This window comes from Ictalurus punctatus, chromosome 16 (genome assembly GCF_001660625.3).
Source record: "Ictalurus punctatus breed USDA103 chromosome 16, Coco_2.0, whole genome shotgun sequence".
NCBI lineage: Eukaryota > Metazoa > Chordata > Actinopteri > Siluriformes > Ictaluridae > Ictalurus > Ictalurus punctatus.
Window position 1 is genome coordinate 25,950,583 of NC_030431.2, and position 18,372 is coordinate 25,968,954.

Here is an 18,372-nt window from a genome sequence, read left to right on the forward strand (position 1 = left end):
CTTCTCTCTCGATGTTTCCTCTGTTGGGCCACACCATAAAGATTTTGTGAATTCATTAAATCAGCGAAGTTAAATGTGGCGTAAAGACAACGATTCTCTTCATTAAAGAACGCACTGAGGAAGATTTTCGTACAGCTCTAATTACAAGCACCAGAGGATTCGATTACTAGCATTATGAAGATGAAAGTATAAGGTCACAAGTACCGGCAACGGAAATGAGGTTCCTCCACACGGTCCTTCTTACTCGGTTGTGCTCTTTGTGATCCTGGAGAACCTTGGAGTCTGCGCCTCTGAATTTTGAGGTGGTTTGGACACCTTACAAGTATGTCGCTGGTGAACAGTCCAGAAAGTGGAGCTGGATCTGATCCAACTCCTCCTATAAGCCTAATCCATAACCCCTCACCCCATCACTGTACAATACGCTCTACTCCTTTGGACTTTTGGCCCAGTTCGGCGGAGCCGGATCGGGTCCCTCTCTACCCCATGGTGTATTTGTTCTGCAGCGAGGAGTACTTGGGTAGATCAGTATCAGGACTCGGGAGAGGTTACATCTCGCGGTCGGCTTGGGAACGTTTGTGGGACATCCCGGAAGAGCTGGAATCTGTGGTTGAACTGACCTTCTCGAGCTGCTCCCTCCGAGTCCCCCAGCAGAGAATGAAGGAGTGAACGGGTTCTTGGGCACGGACATGCTCCTGTGCCTTTAAGAAGTGTGCGTGATTGTTAAAGAGTGGAAATCAGAGGACAGGGAGGGGAAAATAAGTGCAGGGGAGGTGTAGGTGGTGTAGAGGGCACGGCTCTATCACCTGCAGCCTCATTCTGTCAGTGCAGAGACTGCAGCAGGAGGCCAGGTGGCTGTGAAACTCATCTGCTAAAGTCATGGGAGTGCAGTGAGGAAAGATCAAGGACACACACACACACACACACACACATTCTTAATGTGGCTCAGATTCATAACCCAGGCTTCATGCTGCTAATGTTGAAGCGTAGAATCACATCATGTGTCACTCTGGACTCTTCTGTCTGCAGGTCTGATCCTCATGGTTCCTCCGCCGGGCGCCAGGTTCACCCACACACTCCCCAACACAAAGCCCTGATTCTGTCTCTCTCCCACACACACACACACATTCACACAACCCCCTAAAGCTCTCTAAAGCTGTGCCTCTGAATGCACTGTCTGTATTTAAACGCTTTCTGAATGGCCTCTTGTGAAAGACCACACGAGGTTGCCAGGTCTGTGTAATAAAATCCACCCAAACGATCAATAAAAGCCGACACTTCTTAATCCTGCATTAAACTCCATAATCATGGCTGCTGTTGCCAGATTTGCTAAACATCACGGTTTGATATCATTACAGACATTTTCATACATTTATACAGTAAATATAAATATAGTTTGTTATTATTTATTTATATATATATATTTATATTTACCACCACCGTCCTAGTTTCTACAGCGTAATAGACCATGCATTTACAGTTTGCATAAAAAAAAAACCCAACTCTCTCACCTTTTATTGCTTTCAAAAAGTGTACTAAAATTAAAATGTCCTCGTTTAGGAAACCCCTTAAAACACTATGGGTTGTTCTCTTATAGGAAAATAATCCTAAAATAATCGTTTTTCTGATGGTCATTCCAGACGTTTGTTATATTTACACCATAATACGGTCTGTTTTGGATTGATGAAAAGGTGTAGATTGATAGAAGCACACCTTTATTAATGTGTATCTTACTTGTTTGTTTATGTATTTGTTTATAATTAGGACAGGGGGCTTATTTGGAACATATTCCAGGCAGGTACAGGTTTAAAAAAAAATCTGTGTGCATTATTTATTTATTTATTTATTTATTTATAATTAAAAAAAAAAAAACTGAGATACAAATATGAATTCAGATGTCTGGGGATTCAAATAACCACACCTGTCACTAACCTGGGGATAAAACACACACCTGGCAGCTGTGCACCCCACTCATCCGTTTTATATCCGCAACACACACACACACACACACACACACACACACACACACGTTCCCTGAGTGTACAGAGAGCGTATATGGTGGTGAATGTTCTGAGCACATGGCTGTGTGGACGCTCGGTGGTATTAGAGAGGAGAAAACCACAGCTCTCTGTAAATAACGCTAATTTACGCTAGGCGTATTTATGGCGCGCTCCGGGATCCGGAATGTTCTGGCCTGAAATGTGCTGGTCCTGGAAACACAGCAGCGGCTTGTCTGCAAATTGGGTTAGTCAACAAGAAGAGCTGCAGCGCGAGCCGCAAGAATGATAAATACAGCTCAGAACTCTGCGTGTGGAGAAATCACATCCTGATGGACTGATTTTTATTAAAGTGGCCACATTCCAGAGGAGGGGCTTTCTGGCTTTATTTCATTTCATTTTAGTCTCTTTTTTTTTCTCCTTTCCTTTTTTTTTTTTTGGACATGACACACAAAAAAAAAAGCATTTAGGAGATGTTCAGGGTTTATTTTAAACTCACGAGAAATATTAAAATAACTCTGGAAACATCTCTGCTTTGTCTTTTATTAAAAATGCCAAGATCTATGAATATGCAAATTTAGGAACGCCCCCATATCCCCAGCTTCCAAACAGGGTTCTGCGTTACTATAAGGGTGTGTTGGGCATCCAGGGTCATATTTGGAGTTGAATTAAGGTTTAAATTGCACGCGGTATCCAGACCTCATGCTGTACTCGAGCGTTATCCAGGATTTACGTGAAAGTTACGCGAAAGGGGCGGAGTTTAAGTAAAACAGAGGTGTGGCTGTGACCTGTTGTGGTTAATCTGTCGGACTGTGGCGCTGGAATTAATACTGCTCCACCCTCGAACTGATCTCGATAAAGGAAAACGTGCTTAAGTTTAACGTTGGGAGTCGCGCGTAAGTGAGACACGCCCCTGTTTTAGACAAGCTCCACCCCCTCATGTTTAACTCTTGTGTAACTTCTGAATAGCGCTTAAGTCTATAGTTACGTTTGAGGTCTGAATACTGATGTGTGTAACGTGAGTATTTAATCCTCACTTAACTCTGAATACTTTACAACTTTATTATTGTTATTGTTATTATTCTTATTATTATTCTTATTATTATTATTATTATTATTATTAAGATGAGAAGCTCTGAGTTCTTCATAAGATTTCAAGTTCATGGCAGAATGCAGTGCAGCCTGACATTGTTTCAACTTTTTTGCATCATCTTGTCACTCTAACACATTCACCAAGAATATGTGTGTGTGTGTGTGTGTGTGTGTGTGTGTGTGTGTGTGTGTGTGTGTGTGTGTGTGACAGATCAGTCAAAAGAAGCTGAAGAAGTATGAGAAAGAGTATCACACGATGCGAGAACAACAGGAACAGCAAGAGGCCCCCATCGAGAGATATGAGGTAACAACCGTGTGTGTGTGTGAGAGAGAGAGAGAGAGAGAGAGAGAGAGAGGCGAGCTCTGTAGTGTGACGGCTCTGAGCTGTCCCTCGTTAGCATACACGCTGTGTGTCAGTAATGAGCAGCGATCTGAGCGAAGTCTCACCTCCTGGCTCTGGGGACGAGTGGAGCGACAGAGCGGTAGGAGAGAGGGATTGGGTAAAAATAAGACGATGGAAGGATCACTGATGACTGAGCTCCACTCTGCTCAGGAGAACCTTACACACCTGGTTCACTGCTCGGATCCTGTTCCAAAATCCAAAACCGTCTAGACAGCCCACGTTCCACGTAAAGTGCACTAGATAGGGTCTACTGAGCATATAGAGCACTAGATAGGGTCTACTGAGCATATAGAGCACTAGATAGGGTCTACTGAGTATATAGAGCACTAGATAGGGTCTACTGAGCATATAGTGCACTAGATCGGGTCTACTGAGTATATAGAGCACTAGATAGGGTCTACTGAGCATATAGTGCACTAGATCGGGTCTACTGAGCATATAGAGCACTAGATAGGGTCTACTGAGTATATAGAGCACTAGATAGGGTCTACTGAGCATATAGAGCACTAGATAGGGTCTACTGAGTATATAGAGCACTAGATAGGGTCTACTGAGTATATAGAGCACTAGATAGGGTCTACTGAGCATATAGAGCACTAGATAGGGTCTACTGAGCATATAGAGCACTAGATAGGGTCTACTGAGTATATAGAGCACTAGATAGGGTCTACTGGGCATATAGAGCACTAGATAGGGTCTACTGAGCATATAGAGCACTAGATAGTGTCTACTGAGCATATAGAGCACTAGATAGGGTCTACTGAGTATATAGAGCACTAGATAGGGTCTACTGGGCATATAGAGCACTAGATAGTGTCTACTGAGCATATAGAGCACTAGATAGGGTCTACTGAGCATATAGAGCACTAGATAGGGTCTACTGAGCATATAGAGCACTAGATAGGGTCTACTGAGTATATAGAGCACTAGATAGTGTCTACTGAGTATATAGAGCACTAGATAGGGTCTACTGAGCATATAGAGCACTAGATAGGGTCTACTGAGCATATAGAGCACTAGATAGGGTCTACTGAGTATATAGAGCACTAGATAGGGTCTACTGAGCATATAGAGCACTAGATAGGGTCTACTGAGTATATAGAGCACTAGATAGGGTCTACTGAGCATATAGAGCACTAGATAGGGTCTACTGAGCATATAGAGCACTAGATAGGGTCTACTGAGCATATAGTGCACTAGATAGGGTCTACTGAGCATATAGAGCACTAGATAGGGTCTACTGAGCATATAGAGCACTAGATAGGGTCTACTGAGCATATAGTGCACTAGATAGGGTCTACTGAGCATATAGTTCAGTAGATAGGGTCTACTGAGCATATAGAGCACTAGATAGGGTCTACTGAGCATATAGAGCACTAGATAGGGTCTACTGAGCATATAGAGCACTAGATAGGGTCTACTGAGCATATAGTGCACTAGATCGGGTCTACTGAGCATATAGAGCACTAGATAGGGTCTACTGAGTATATAGTGCACTAGATAGGGTATTTGGGCATATAGTGCACTAGATCGGGTCTACTGAGTATATAGTGCACTAGATCGGGTATTTGGGCATATAGTGCACTAGTTAGGGTCTACTGAGCATATAGTGCACTAGATAGGGTATTTGGGCATATAGTGCACTAGTTAGGGTCTACTGAGCATATAGTGCACTAGATAGGGTATTTGGGCATATAGTGCACTAGTTAGGGTCTACTGAGCATATAGAGCACTAGATAGGGTATTTGGGCATATAGTGCACTAGATAGGGTATTTGGGCATATAGTGCACTAGTTAGGGTCTACTGAGCATATAGAGCACTAGTTAGGGTATTTGGGCATATAGTGCACTAGTTAGGGTCTACTGAGCATATAGTGCACTAGTTAGGGTCTACTGAGTATATAGAGCACTAGATAGGGTATTTGGGCATATAGTGCACTAGATCGGGTCTACTGAGTATATAGTGCACTAGATCGGGCATTTGGGCATATAGTGCACTAGTTAGGGTCTACTGAGCATATAGTGCACTAGATAGGGTATTTGGGCATATAGTGCACTAGATAGGGTATTTGGGCATATAGTGCACTAGATAGGGTATTTGGGCATATAGTGCACTAGATAGGGTATTTGGGCATATAGTGCACTAGATAGGGTATTTGGGCATATAGTGCACTAGTTAGGGTCTACTGAGCATATAGAGCACTAGATAGGGTATTTGGGCATATAGTGCACTAGATCGGGTCTACTGAGTATATAGTGCACTAGATAGGGTATTTGGGCATATAGTGCACTAGTTAGGGTATTTGGGCATATAGTGCACTAGTTAGGGTCTACTGAGCATATAGTGCACTAGTTAGGGTCTGTTATAATCCTCAGGTTAATAGCTCATTTTTATCTGAGTTCAGAATTTGGAGTGAAAGTGCTTTACATAGGAAAGGCACAGTAAAATATTAGTGATGCAGTAATCTATAATCACTAAAGGCCTTACCTGTGTATCGGCTGATCAGGTGTGTGTTGAACCTGTATATAAAATCGACCCGAGTGTGTTGTGGTGTAATTGTTCTCCGCCGGTCTGGATGTGTGCTTTAAGAGCTCTCCTGTCAAAGGTTGCTCTGTTCACTGGCACAGTTAATGATCACACACCCAGTCACAAGACAAGCGAGTCACACGGTCTCTGTTCTCTCGTCCACAGCGGGAGAACCGGCGTCTGCAGGAAGCCAACATGCGTCTGGAGCAGGAGAACGATGATCTCGCTCACGAGCTGGTCAGCAGTAAGATCTCGCTCAGGAAGGACCTGGACAACGTGAGCTACTCTCACTCGGCTTCTTAAACATCCTTTCTGGTACCCTGATGTGATCAGCTAAAAAGTGTGTGTGTGTGTGTGGCGTTCAGGCGGAGGAGAAGGCCGACGCCCTAAACAAAGAGCTCCTCATCACGAAACAGAAACTGATCGACTCGGAGGATGAGAAGAGACGGCTGGAGGATGAAGCTGCGCAGGTCAGCCATATTGTCTCTCCGTTCCTCCTGAGGGAAATATCACGCCATCACTGTGTATATCGATATATACTTTTTATTCTTCCTCCTCCAGTCTTGTGTTAGAACCTCAGGGAAGTTCTCCAGGGCAGGTTCTGTGGATTAACACAGGATCTCGGGAGATCTGAGCTCATATTTCGACGATCACGTCCTCAGAAAGAGGAGCCAAAGGGCATGCGTGGGTTAAATACGAGTTCATGTGGATGATTTCCCTTGTGGAGGTGTGTGTGTGTGTGTGTGTGTGTGTGTGTGTGTGTGTGTGTGTGAGGTATGGTTATAAGAGATATAAGAACAAATACGCAAAACTTAGCGAAGAAACTAAGGAAATGCACGGGGTATTTCAGAGATTTTGGGAAATACCTTTAAAAAAAATTCCATATAAATGAGAGAATTACGGTGTAGAAATGGAGTTATAGTCCGGTTTTAAATTTAGAGTTTCTAAATGAAGCTGTTCATCTGAAGAATGAATCCTTTTTGGAGATGGAACGACTTTTTCAGAGGGAAGTATTTGAGGTAGTCGTGTGGCTCTGATGGCGTATGGATACGACGGAGCTTAAATTTACCGGAACTACTTTCCCCTGAATTTCTCCAGCGTTGGAAATTTGGAAAATGAATGAAGACGTATATTAGAACGGATTTATCCGCTCCGAACCCTTACCCTATCGATTCATTTCATTTCCCCCCCCACAAATCGGTCTCGTCTTGAACACCTGTGGTGTTCCTGAGCAAATTTAATCCGTTTTATTGCCGTATATATTTTCATTTGAACCGATTTATTTATTTATTTATTTATTTATTTTTTAGATGACCGCTTCCTATGAGAAGCAAATTTGGAGAATTTATTCTTCTCTCAGTCTACAGATGCCCTGGAGGGAGATTTATCTCATTGTGGATGTGTTTAGAACCTATTTTATACGTACCTGCTATTTATTTTATTCAACAAATGTCCATTTTTTGAGGATTTCTCCACTTAGGAGGACGTTTTTCCAAAAGCTTTTCCAAAAAAAGAAATCTTTTTTTTAAATTTTTTTTTTTTATAACCCTTCGTCCTCGCTCTCACGTGAGGAGCAACCTTGGAGATAATTGCGCTTTAAGATGTCGTTATTGAACCTCGAACACGGCCGCTCAGCCTGAGGTTATGTATATAATGACTCTGAGTCTGAGGCGCCGGCTGTGTAAATGACACGAGCTAATTTTATACACGTTGCGTTTATTTGACTCGAGAGAGACGAACAGTCTGAGGTGAAGGTGAAGCTTGTACCGTCGTTTCTGGTTTCTGTCCAAGTCCATCGTGCCGGAGATGACGAATCCTGTGACAGTGTGACACTATCTGTCCAATTACCGTGCTGTAATCGTGTGTGTGTGTGAGAGAGAGACACACACACTCTGAGACAGCGATTACACAAGGGCTTGACATTTAACGTTGGACATGCTGCTTTAGAATAAGTAAGGGATATAAAACACGGTGTTTCTGTTAACTTTTTCCCGTAACCGTACGTCCCAGAGTGTTTTATTCCTCTTGTACCGCACCCGTCTGCCGATAATTACTGACATCTCTTTATTAAAGATGGACACGTCATACTGTAACGTCCACGAAGCGCGTTACTTCCCGTTCTCGCTGACGTTCTATAGCGGCGCCGATGAGTTCTGGATTCTGATTGGTCAGAAGGTATAGATTCATTTTGTATGACAGCAGCTCTGACGGTCGTGCAGCTCGTTGCTATAGTAACAGCTCACTCACGCCGATATAGAGAGGGGCTGGCTGGCGAGGGAACGGCTGTTTGTGGCTTCTGTAACGTAAGCGAGAACAGGAACTAACTCGTTTCACCATCAATAAGATGTAACTTAAAACGGCACTTCAGCTCCTGTACACTCCTCCCCGGTTCATATCAGTTCTGAAGAGAGTGTGTGTGTGTGTGTGTGTGTGTGTGTGTCCTCAGCTTAAGGAGATGTGCCGCAGAGAGCTGGACAAATCGGAGTCAGAGATCAAAAAGAACGGCTCCATCATCGGAGAATACAAACAGGTCAGAACACACACACACACACACACACACACACACACACACACACACACACACACACACTTTATAAAGCTTTTATTTTATTTTATTTCGTTCTCTTTATTTCCTTTTCTCCTTATTTCTCCTTCCCCCTGTTCTCCATCTCATTTCCTTCTTTCTTTCTGCTTCACCCCTCCTTCTCTTCTCTTTTTTCCTCGTTATTTATTTTTCCCCCTCTTTCATCCTTCATCCCCTTTCTCTTCTCTTTTTCTCTTCCGTCTCTTTGCGGTCGCTGTAGATTTTCCTACCGGGAAGCAAATCTAATTACACTGCATCATTAAATAATAATAATAATAATAACAACAACAACAACAACAACAATAATAATAATAACAACGATAATGATGATGATGATGATAATAATAATAATAATAATAATAATAATAATAAAAACAATAATAGTAGTAGTAATAACAATATATTGATATATTTGCATACCATAGTGTGGGTTTATGATGCACATTCATTTATTTATAAAGTTATGAATCCTATTTACTTGCTTTTATTTATTTGTTTGTTTATTTTTGTTTATTTATTTATTATTTAATCTGCATTAAACTCATTTAAATGCAGGTAGGGTTGTATTAAATTATAGTGATACATGGATATAGGCGCGCGTGTGTGTGTGTGTGTGTGTGTGTGTGTGTGTGGGATCAGTGCACAGAGTGAGCTCAGCTCTGTAAAAAATAGTGCTTAAGTCCCTGTAGAGTTGCCTTTAATGGGACCTGCTGACAGCGTGATTCATGATCCAGCACGATGACAGGGTCCACACACACACACACACACACACACACACTCACACACTCACACACACTCACAAACCTGCTGGTGCCATTTTAACAGGATAAGACCTCACAACGCACATGCATACACACACAGAGTATGCAATTAACACAGTGAGGCAGTACACACACACACACACACACACACACAGACTGTTCTTAATGCTTCCAGTATGACTCCTTAAAACAACTACACACACTTTGACTGGAGTTTTAAAAATATAGTTATATACAGCTCTAAACAGTTTTCTCTCTCTTGAAATAAACAAACAAACAAACACGAGCCGTTGCTATAGAAACGGTAACGTATCAGAACGAGTGTATTAATATCAGCCTGCGCTACTGTCAGAGCCGCTGTTCTAGAGAATTAATCACCTTCTGATTTGAGAATTTAACTGCACTGTGGTAGGAATTGTAATAAATCACTGTACTTGCATTGGATTTATTAAAAAAAAAAAAAGCCTTTTTTCCCCCCCATGGGTGCCAATACTTTAAACGGAATTACATCATCGTAGTTTCTAACAAGTGAATAGAAACAGCACAGGAGCTTCACTTGAAAATGCGGATGCGCCGTGTACCCGTATTCCCCTTGTTGTGTTTGTTCCATTTCAGCTGCGAGTTGTTTTTGAACATTAGTTAATTAAAGAGAGCAATTATAGAGCAACTCATTAGCATATCATTCGCATATCATTAGCATATGAAGTCACACGCAGTTGATTGGATGTTTGTGTTTGTTTGATTCATTTCAAAGCTGCTAGTTTATCGGGTCACTTTGTAGGCGAATACTGCATGTAGCCCACCTGTCGTGCTGCATAAAGTATTGGCACCCCCTCTCCTCTGTCAAGCGGTGGAAAGGCTATCGCAGGTATTATTAATTGGGTGGTGAATTACGCTCCTGTCGATTGTTTTGGCTTTTAATTCGGAGACCTCGCGTACTTGCGTTCCAGCTTAAGCCAAAATTACCGCACGTGTATGTGTTTTTGTGGGCGTGGCTTTGGACAGGATGTTGAATTTTGAAATACCTTCAATAGAATTGAAATGTATTTATTTATTTATTTTTGCTGCTGTTGTATAATCCTAAATTCTAATGAGAACTGCTGTACTCTAATGAAGGTACATTTTCGACACTGACCAGTCACATGGAGGCGGATCAAATCGTTATCTCCTTTAGATCAAGCCTTCTGTTTCCATTAAGCAGGCAAATATTTCACAGCCGTTTGAGTCATTAGAAATATTTCGATGAGGAACACGCGGGTCGGGTTTGTATAATACGCCGTCCGATATGAAGATGCATGGAGTGCAGGCGTGCGAGAGTAGATGAAGACGGCTTGCGCGCGTCACGCCGACGGCACACGGCCGGACAGGACGTGTGGTCTGGAGGATAAACGCACTCCGCCGATTAAACGTTCCGCGAATTAGAACTGGGTTTTTTTTATTTGGCCTTGAAAACGAGAGCGAGAGAGAGTCCGTGATTTCCCAGTGACATGAGGAGAGGATTGTGGGTAATGCAATTAGCGAGAGACCGATGCAAACGGAGAGAGAACGAGACGCGTAAGGGATTAATAATAAGACGCCGGAGAGCCATAGAGCGAGGTTGGAGAGCGAGAGGAAAATTCATGAATAATTCACGAGCGTGTGTGACTTTAACCAATCACAAGAGCCTTTAAGTGTTCCTTTAATAACGGAACGTAAATGTAATCGCTGAAGGAACTTCCTAACAGATTTCTACCAAAATTCGTATCTCTAGAACTACAGCGGTGTGGATATTGTGTAAAACTGCTAAAAGTTATCAAGTTTCCACACCGTGAAAAGAAATCGCGCCGTTTTCTAAAAGACTGGACTCTCTGTTGTTTTCCTAACATGGCCACACATTTTGAAATTTTTTAATGAATTCGTAACATTTTAAATTCGCATGAATATGAAGTGGGTGGGGTTGAAGGGTGAGTTAAGGGGCGGGGTTTATTGTATAATTGAATGAACTCCAACCACGTCGTTGCTATTTGTTTAAATTTGCATGAGATCTCTTTTTTTTTTTTTTTTTTTTGCGTGTTAAAATAACTTGTAATGTAAGAGGATCAGGATCAGGATGGTGCTTGGTGTCCATGCAGTAGTTTGGATGGTTTATATTTAACCAAAACACTGAAATGCAGTTGGTTAAGACTAGTCGTAGACACTTATTCGCTCTGTGATTGGATGAAATCGGTCTGCTCTCATTCGTTCATAAATTTCTTTATTTCAGACTAGGAAGAGTTTTTTCACATCATGTACTGTACAGCACCTCTTATGAGTGAGGTGTGTGTGTGTGTGTGTGTGTGTGTGTGTGTGTGTGTGTGTGTGTGTGTATTAGATCTGCTCCCAGCTGAGTGAACGACTTGAGAAGCAGCAGACGGCTAACAGAGGAGAGCTGGAGAAGATCCGGGTGAGTAACTCCTCACCGTTTCATCCACTACATAAACCTGTTTATTTATCCGAATACACCTGAGGAACTTTTTTTCAGAACTTCATCTGTGACTTTAAACTGTTTATGAAAGATTCAGGATATAAACGGTGCGACCCCGAGTGGGCGGGGTGATTATTACTTACTCATTTACTAGGAGTCCAGAACCTTCAGATACGTTCCCACGACAGGAACCAGGACTAATCTTATTTCTTGGATCCTAGACAAAGGAACCTTTCTGTTTCCTGCTCCAGAGTCGGTACTGTTCTTTAAGAACCAGAGGCTACTGTGGGTGGAGCTGACGTACTAAACGTTGCAGATTGAGCAAACGTAAGCTTTATGCTGGGATCAGGAAACGTTTTAAAACCACTGACAACCCTGTTATTGCATTCCTCAGTGTAATTTATTACGCACAGTATGGCCATCCCATAAAAACATAAACAAGCAACCTAGAGGTAGTGTTTAGTTCCTGCTGCAGAGTTCAGCTCTGGAGTTGAGTTTTTTTCTACGGACCAGGGCCTGTTGGGGGCGGAGCTTGTTATACTGAATGTTGCAAATACGCTTTTAGTTCCTGCTCACGAATCAGTACTTTTTTTTTTTTTCCTGCACCAGTTGACTGCTGACTTCTAAGGTCCTGCTCCAGAGTCGGTTCTGTTTGTCTTTTAAGGACTCGGGCTTGTTAGGGGCGGGGCTTGTTATACTGAACGTTGCTGATTGGTCAAATACGAGTTTTATTGAATGGCCAATCAGGAAACTATTTAGTTCCCGTCACAAAGACTATTAAGGATAGTGCTTGCTGTACCAATCGTTGCTGATTGGTCAGACATAAACTTTATACGATGACCAATCGGGTTCCTTTTTTGGCTCCTGCTCCACATAACATTTATTTATTGACTGATTGATTGATTGATTGCTTGTGGAACGGGGAACTTTGTGGCAGGAATCTTGGGTGTTGTCCTCTCCAGCACTCGCTTCACTGTGCGTTGTCTTCATACACCAACAGGGTGGCGATGGCGCCGTAGTGCTTGGGCCTGTCCTCGCTGTTCGCAGCTGTATCTGTTGTCGTTTTCTTCGTATTATTTTAGCGTTACGGTCTGTTTTGCGAAGTCGGTGCTAACGTAGCGAGGACTTGCTTAGTCGATTACCGAAACTCGTTTTGATATCATGTTATTTTAAAAGAAATTCTGTTGAGTTGAGCAGAAAGTGCAGGGTCCCCCCCCCCCCCCCCCCCCCATATGCACAGCAGTGTTAAATGGATCGAGAGAGACACTGTTTTCATCTGAAGTGACGCATCAGCCGCAGGGTTCAGGTCTGGGTTCAGCAGTGAGGTGGAACCTCTGCGCGGGAGATGATTTATTGCTCCCTAATGGGGCGAGGAGTGAAGTGGAGAGGCTCTTGAGTAGATGATGGGCTCTTTATAGGAGAAGTGGACTTGCAAGACAGACACAGATTAGTGGGCTGTCTGAAGACACACACACAGAGCTAACCGTGTGTGTGTGTGGGGTGTGTGTTTCTCCTGTGGAGAGCATCATCATCATCATCATCATCATCATCATCATCATGCTGCTCGTGCTTTCGCCGATAAAGAAAACGTTGTGTTCAGTTCAGGCCAATTTCCGCGCTTTGTGCTCCTGCCTGAGACCACGCTGATAAAGATTACACAATCGGCCGGCTTTACTCGCCCCGTCCCGACACTGATGACACCCAGCCGTGTGTGTGTGTGTGTGTGTGTGTGTGTGTGTAGATGAAGGTGGAGGGCTGTGAGAAGTGCAGCGTGCTCTTCAGTAAAGAGGGCCGTCTGAAGGCTCTGAGCGTTCCTAAAGAGCTGAACGAGGACGAGAACGACGAGGAGAAAGAAGCTCTGCAGGTGCAGCTCAGGGAGATGGAGCTGGAACTCGCTCAGACCAAACTGCAGCTGGTGGAGGCCGAGTGCAAGATCCAGGTACCGAGATCACCCGAGTACTCGCATTTACACCCGCTGCGTCACACTTACACCCGACTCTACGTTCACGCTCGCATACGTCTTTATATATATATATAATGAGAGGTCGTATGTGACGGGATAAAATAAAACCGTGGTTGTTTCATTGTTGCGGGAACAAACAGCAGGTAGGAACTAAATTTCTGGGCCGAGGACTGAAGAAACGCCGTTCGAGGCGGTCGTTCGGATCCGCCGCTCCGTCGCGGTGTCGTAGCGAGTTTGAGGAGAAATTTAGAGAAAATTCCCATTGAAACGTCGCTTACTAATGTGAACGTAGAGGCGATCCAATCGTTTATGTCACACTTTAAAATGTCTTTATGGATTTTTATCGTTTGAATCGGTTCACAGTGGTAAATTGTTGGCGTGCGGTAACGGCGTGCAGTGCCGGAAAGTGTCACGAGGTCAGAAATAACACCGCGTACGAGACGGCCATCTGGATCCCGCTGCATTTTCCAGCCTGCACAGCGCACAGGGTTTCTGCCGCCGAGCGAACACGTGAGAGTTTTGTGGACGGACGGACGGACGGACTCACTGGAACGCACGCAAACATTGAATTTTTTACATTTTGAACTTTAAAGTGCGATCGTAAAAAAAAAAAAAAAAAAAACGTCTGAAAGAACAGGTTTTCTTCCACGCGTTAAAACGTAAATATTCTATTAGCGAAGGCTCTGTTTCAGTACGACACTTCCACTATGGCATGGTGTCGCCGTATGGCAACGTTCACGCTTCACCCTTTCACAGAATACTCCAAATGTCTCAACTTCTTTAAATGACGGGATAATAAATGGTCATTTTATCTCAGGTAGCGTTTACATTTTTTATTTATTTTTTTCCCCCCATCAAGTAGTTTTGCTTAAATATTGAAAAATGTATACAATTTTGAGAGCACACCGATGATGACCTTCAGAAAAGGAAGTGGAAAGAGCACTTCCGGGTCACGTGACATCGTTGGAACTCGCTTTTTTACAGTTACACAGGAAAGTGGAGGTTTTGTGTTAATGACGATCAGAACATTGGAGATAGATTAATTGTTGCAACACAATGAAGTATGGGGTTAAATCTCTGTGTGTGTGTGTGTGTGTGTGTGTGTGTGTGTGTTTCAGGATTTGGACCACCATTTGGCTCTGGCGCTCAATGAAGTGCAAGCGGCTAAAAAGACCTGGTTCAACCGAACTTTAACCTCCATTAAGACGGTGACGGGAGCTCAGGGCAAAGAGACCACCTAAAATTCATCTCTCTCTGCCTCTCTCTCTGCCTCTCTCTCTCTCTCTCTCTCTCTCTCTCTCTCTCTCTCTCTCTCTCTATGGATCAGTGTGGTGAACCTCGCGACACCCAAACGAACCATTTATTTTTCCCTTTTTTGTAAAAAGATCCAGATCTTTGCATAGAGAGAAAACAAAACACACAGAATATACTAAAGCAGAGGAGGCTTTAGCGCTAGGCTTTATACTACTGACTCACACACACACAAACACACACACACACACACACACACACACGCATTAATACCACACTCGAGCTACTGTTCTACTCCAGACTACTTGCACAAAATAAACCCACAAACATCAACAAACTAACAGCCTTCTTTTGGGAAGAAGACGAGCTTTTCTAATTTCCGTTTGATGATGAATTTCTGTGAGCTTACATGATTTAATATGTTAGACGTGTGTGTGTGTGTGTGTGTGTGTGTGTGTGTGTGTGCGCGTGCACTAAAGGAACCTTGTGCCATTGACTGTGAGTGACCGTACACGACAGTGATTTTCATCATGTAGGAAGAGGGACAAGGTAAAGAAGCACATTTTTATTTATATATATATATATATATATCTCAAATAAATAAAAGTAATGGCACCCCTCTTTTGTCGGCGAAGTACACTAAAGAGAGGCGCGATGGTCGGAGGGAATGAAAAACGGAGACCTCTGTTGAAGAGAAGCATCTCCTTTTTACCATTAAAGCTGCCATCAGTGATTTTATAAATATTCATCATTTATAACAAGATTCGTGTGTATGACACATTCACGCAGAGGCTCTGGAACCCCCGGGTTCTCGGACTGTCAACAGGGAGGACAGCAGACTGGGAAAGTTTACTCAAAGTGGACCACTAACATCCAACCAATCAGGAAAAAGTCTGCGTGTGAAGTCCAGTCAAGGAAAAGCTCCGCCTCTCTCGCAGGCTTGTTCTGATGGTGCGATTAGTTTTAATCGGCGAGTACACCTTCACGGTCGCTGATACACACATTAATGAGGGAACGCTAGCACGCTAGTTCCATCCCTTTTTATTAGCATTAGCATTAGCATTATCGTGGGTGGACGCGGTCTCGTCAGAGAGCTGCGTCCTGAAGCACTTATTTAGCGCGTGTATGAGAGACAACGCTCACACACACTCTCACAGGCATGCTTGTGCGTGTGTGCGCGCGCGCGCGCGTGTGTGTGTGTGTGCGCACATAAAGGCTGTGTAAAGAAACACTCTGTGGGTTTTTTAAGTTTTTGCACCTTACAGACATATTTATAACAGAATCTGTCTTGCTCATGTCACAGGAAGCCCCTTTTTTTCTCCTTCTCTCTAAATAAATAGATAGATAGACAGATAGATAAATAAAAGCAGGGGTCATTCCACGAGGCACTGGCGGATTGTACATAAGAAGCATTAAAGGTTTTTGTTTGAATGTAATGTTTTATTTTGTATTTCTACTCCATGGTAACGTTACTAATGTTGCCTCCTTGTATACGTCGCTTTAAAGTTCTGTCTTTAATGTCGAACTGCTGTCTCTCATCTATTACATGCCAAAATTTATCCTCGTCCAGCATTATTATTATTATTATTATTATTATTATTACTACTACGTGTGTCTGTATGAACATGGTAATAGTGTAGCTGCATTGTGTATACTTCATCAATTTCAATATAAAGCTACCAAACACAAATATATCGCCTGTGTGTGTGTGTGTGTGTGTGTGTGGATTTATTCTCTGCGTACGTGTTTAAGAAGGTATTAAAGCGTGAACGTTGTTCATGGGGTGCAGAAGAGAAGGGGTTCAAAATGCAGTCGGTTTCAAGACCAAGAAAAAAGACGATAATCCCAAATTAAGTTTAAAAATAAATAAATTAATAAATTTAAAAAATGTGAGTCAGATCGTAAGTCAACCTTTTGTTTGTTTTTGTTTTTTTTTAAAAAAACGATATTTTCTATACATTTGGTCAGCATTGAATATTTTTAAAAAATTCACCTAATTTAAATGCAAAATTAATAAATAAATAAATAATCGATCATTCCAGGTATTTATTTATACACGCGGGCGATCGGTTCTACTTTTATTAAAACGAGTGATGTTTAAAGTAAAGTTGAAATTCGTCTTTATGGCGAGACGAATAAAAACGGGAGGATTTTTCGGAATAGTGCGTGTATGGAAACGTAAATTTGTTTACAGTGTGAATCGAACCCGACGATGGCGGAGAGAATTGATTCTCTAGTCGTTTACGGTTTTTTGTTTTTTTTTAGCTGCCCGTTTTCCGATAAGAATCTATTTATAACTTCATCAGCGGACGCGTTCATCGTTCGATGTCACCGTCTTCACTTTCGCTCCGAAAGCGCCTCGTACCCGTCCTCGCCGATCATCCGGGCGATGTTTTTCCTCCTCTCTGATCAGCAGGTACGTATCTTGGCACCTCTCTTACACGCCGCGTCACGTACGCTGCTCTAGCTACCATTTTAATCTTTTCTGCTCTTCTAAAAAAAACGAATCCTTCTTACAGGTGCCGTGGTGGTACGGAGATCCTCACATCGTCACGTCATCTAGACGTCCTTCCTTTCATCAGGTGAGATACGGAGCGTGACCTCGTCCAACACGTTCACACGTTCGGATCACGTCTGTACCGTTATTTATTTATCCCCCCCCCTGTGTAATTCCGGATACACGTCATTGCCGGTGCTGATAGGAGTTGATTAGAAATGTCGTGTGTGAGCGAGCTGCTTTAGTTAGTTTGTATGGAGTAGCGTTCGAGCGCGTTTTCACTGCGGCGTAATTCCTCGGCGTCGATGACCGAGAGCGACCGATCGTCAAGAACATCTTCTCCTAGCGTCGTGTGATGATGAAGACGTTTTACTGACGTTTTAAGACGCTGTAGCTCCTCCTCGTGAGTGCGTTTACGTACGCTCGATTTACGCCACTTGGTATCGGAGCATGTTTCACGTCCGAGCGAACGTGTGTGAGATCAGATCGATATCAGTATCCGTGTCAGTAGTGATCAGCACATTTTACACAGCTGCCTCCAAAGCGGTGTGTGTGTGTGTGTGTGTGTGTGTGAGAGCTGATGTTGGAATGCGGTACGATCCTGTTACACTCGTACGTCAGCGCTGTGCAGTCGGACCCCGAGAGTCACTCCGTCTCACGTTATAAACTCTGAGTGCGAACGGTAACGGATCTGCAGGAGTAGAGTATCTCCGGGGCTAAAAACAGACCGAAACCCCGCCCTGTGCCTGTAATGACTTTAACACACAGCTCTCGGCGTGTACGAGTCGGTTCCGTGCGTACCGTCGAGGGCGTTGTAACCGGGTTCTCGTACGTTCTGCGTCTCTCGGGATCGGTGA

At 43.2% G+C, this 18,372-nt stretch overlaps 1 protein-coding gene across 6 annotated transcripts in view; it reads left to right on the plus strand.

Moving 5' to 3' along the window:
* LOC108276735 (rab GTPase-activating protein 1) overlaps nt 1–16,712 on the plus strand; it is an 83,489-nt gene extending 66,777 nt beyond the window's left edge. For all 6 annotated transcript variants that reach the window (XM_017488610.3, XM_017488615.3, XM_017488611.3 and 3 more), the window contains 7 exons: nt 3,298–3,390; nt 6,182–6,292; nt 6,382–6,486; nt 8,463–8,546; nt 11,712–11,783; nt 13,546–13,743; nt 14,886–16,712. In XM_017488610.3, coding sequence (XP_017344099.1) covers nt 3,298–3,390; nt 6,182–6,292; nt 6,382–6,486; nt 8,463–8,546; nt 11,712–11,783; nt 13,546–13,743; nt 14,886–15,008 — 786 coding nt within the window. In that variant the 3' untranslated portion in view covers nt 15,009–16,712. The remainder of the gene's footprint in view (nt 1–3,297; nt 3,391–6,181; nt 6,293–6,381; nt 6,487–8,462; nt 8,547–11,711; nt 11,784–13,545; nt 13,744–14,885) is intronic.
* Nucleotides 16,713–18,372: the final 1,660 nt, after the last annotated feature.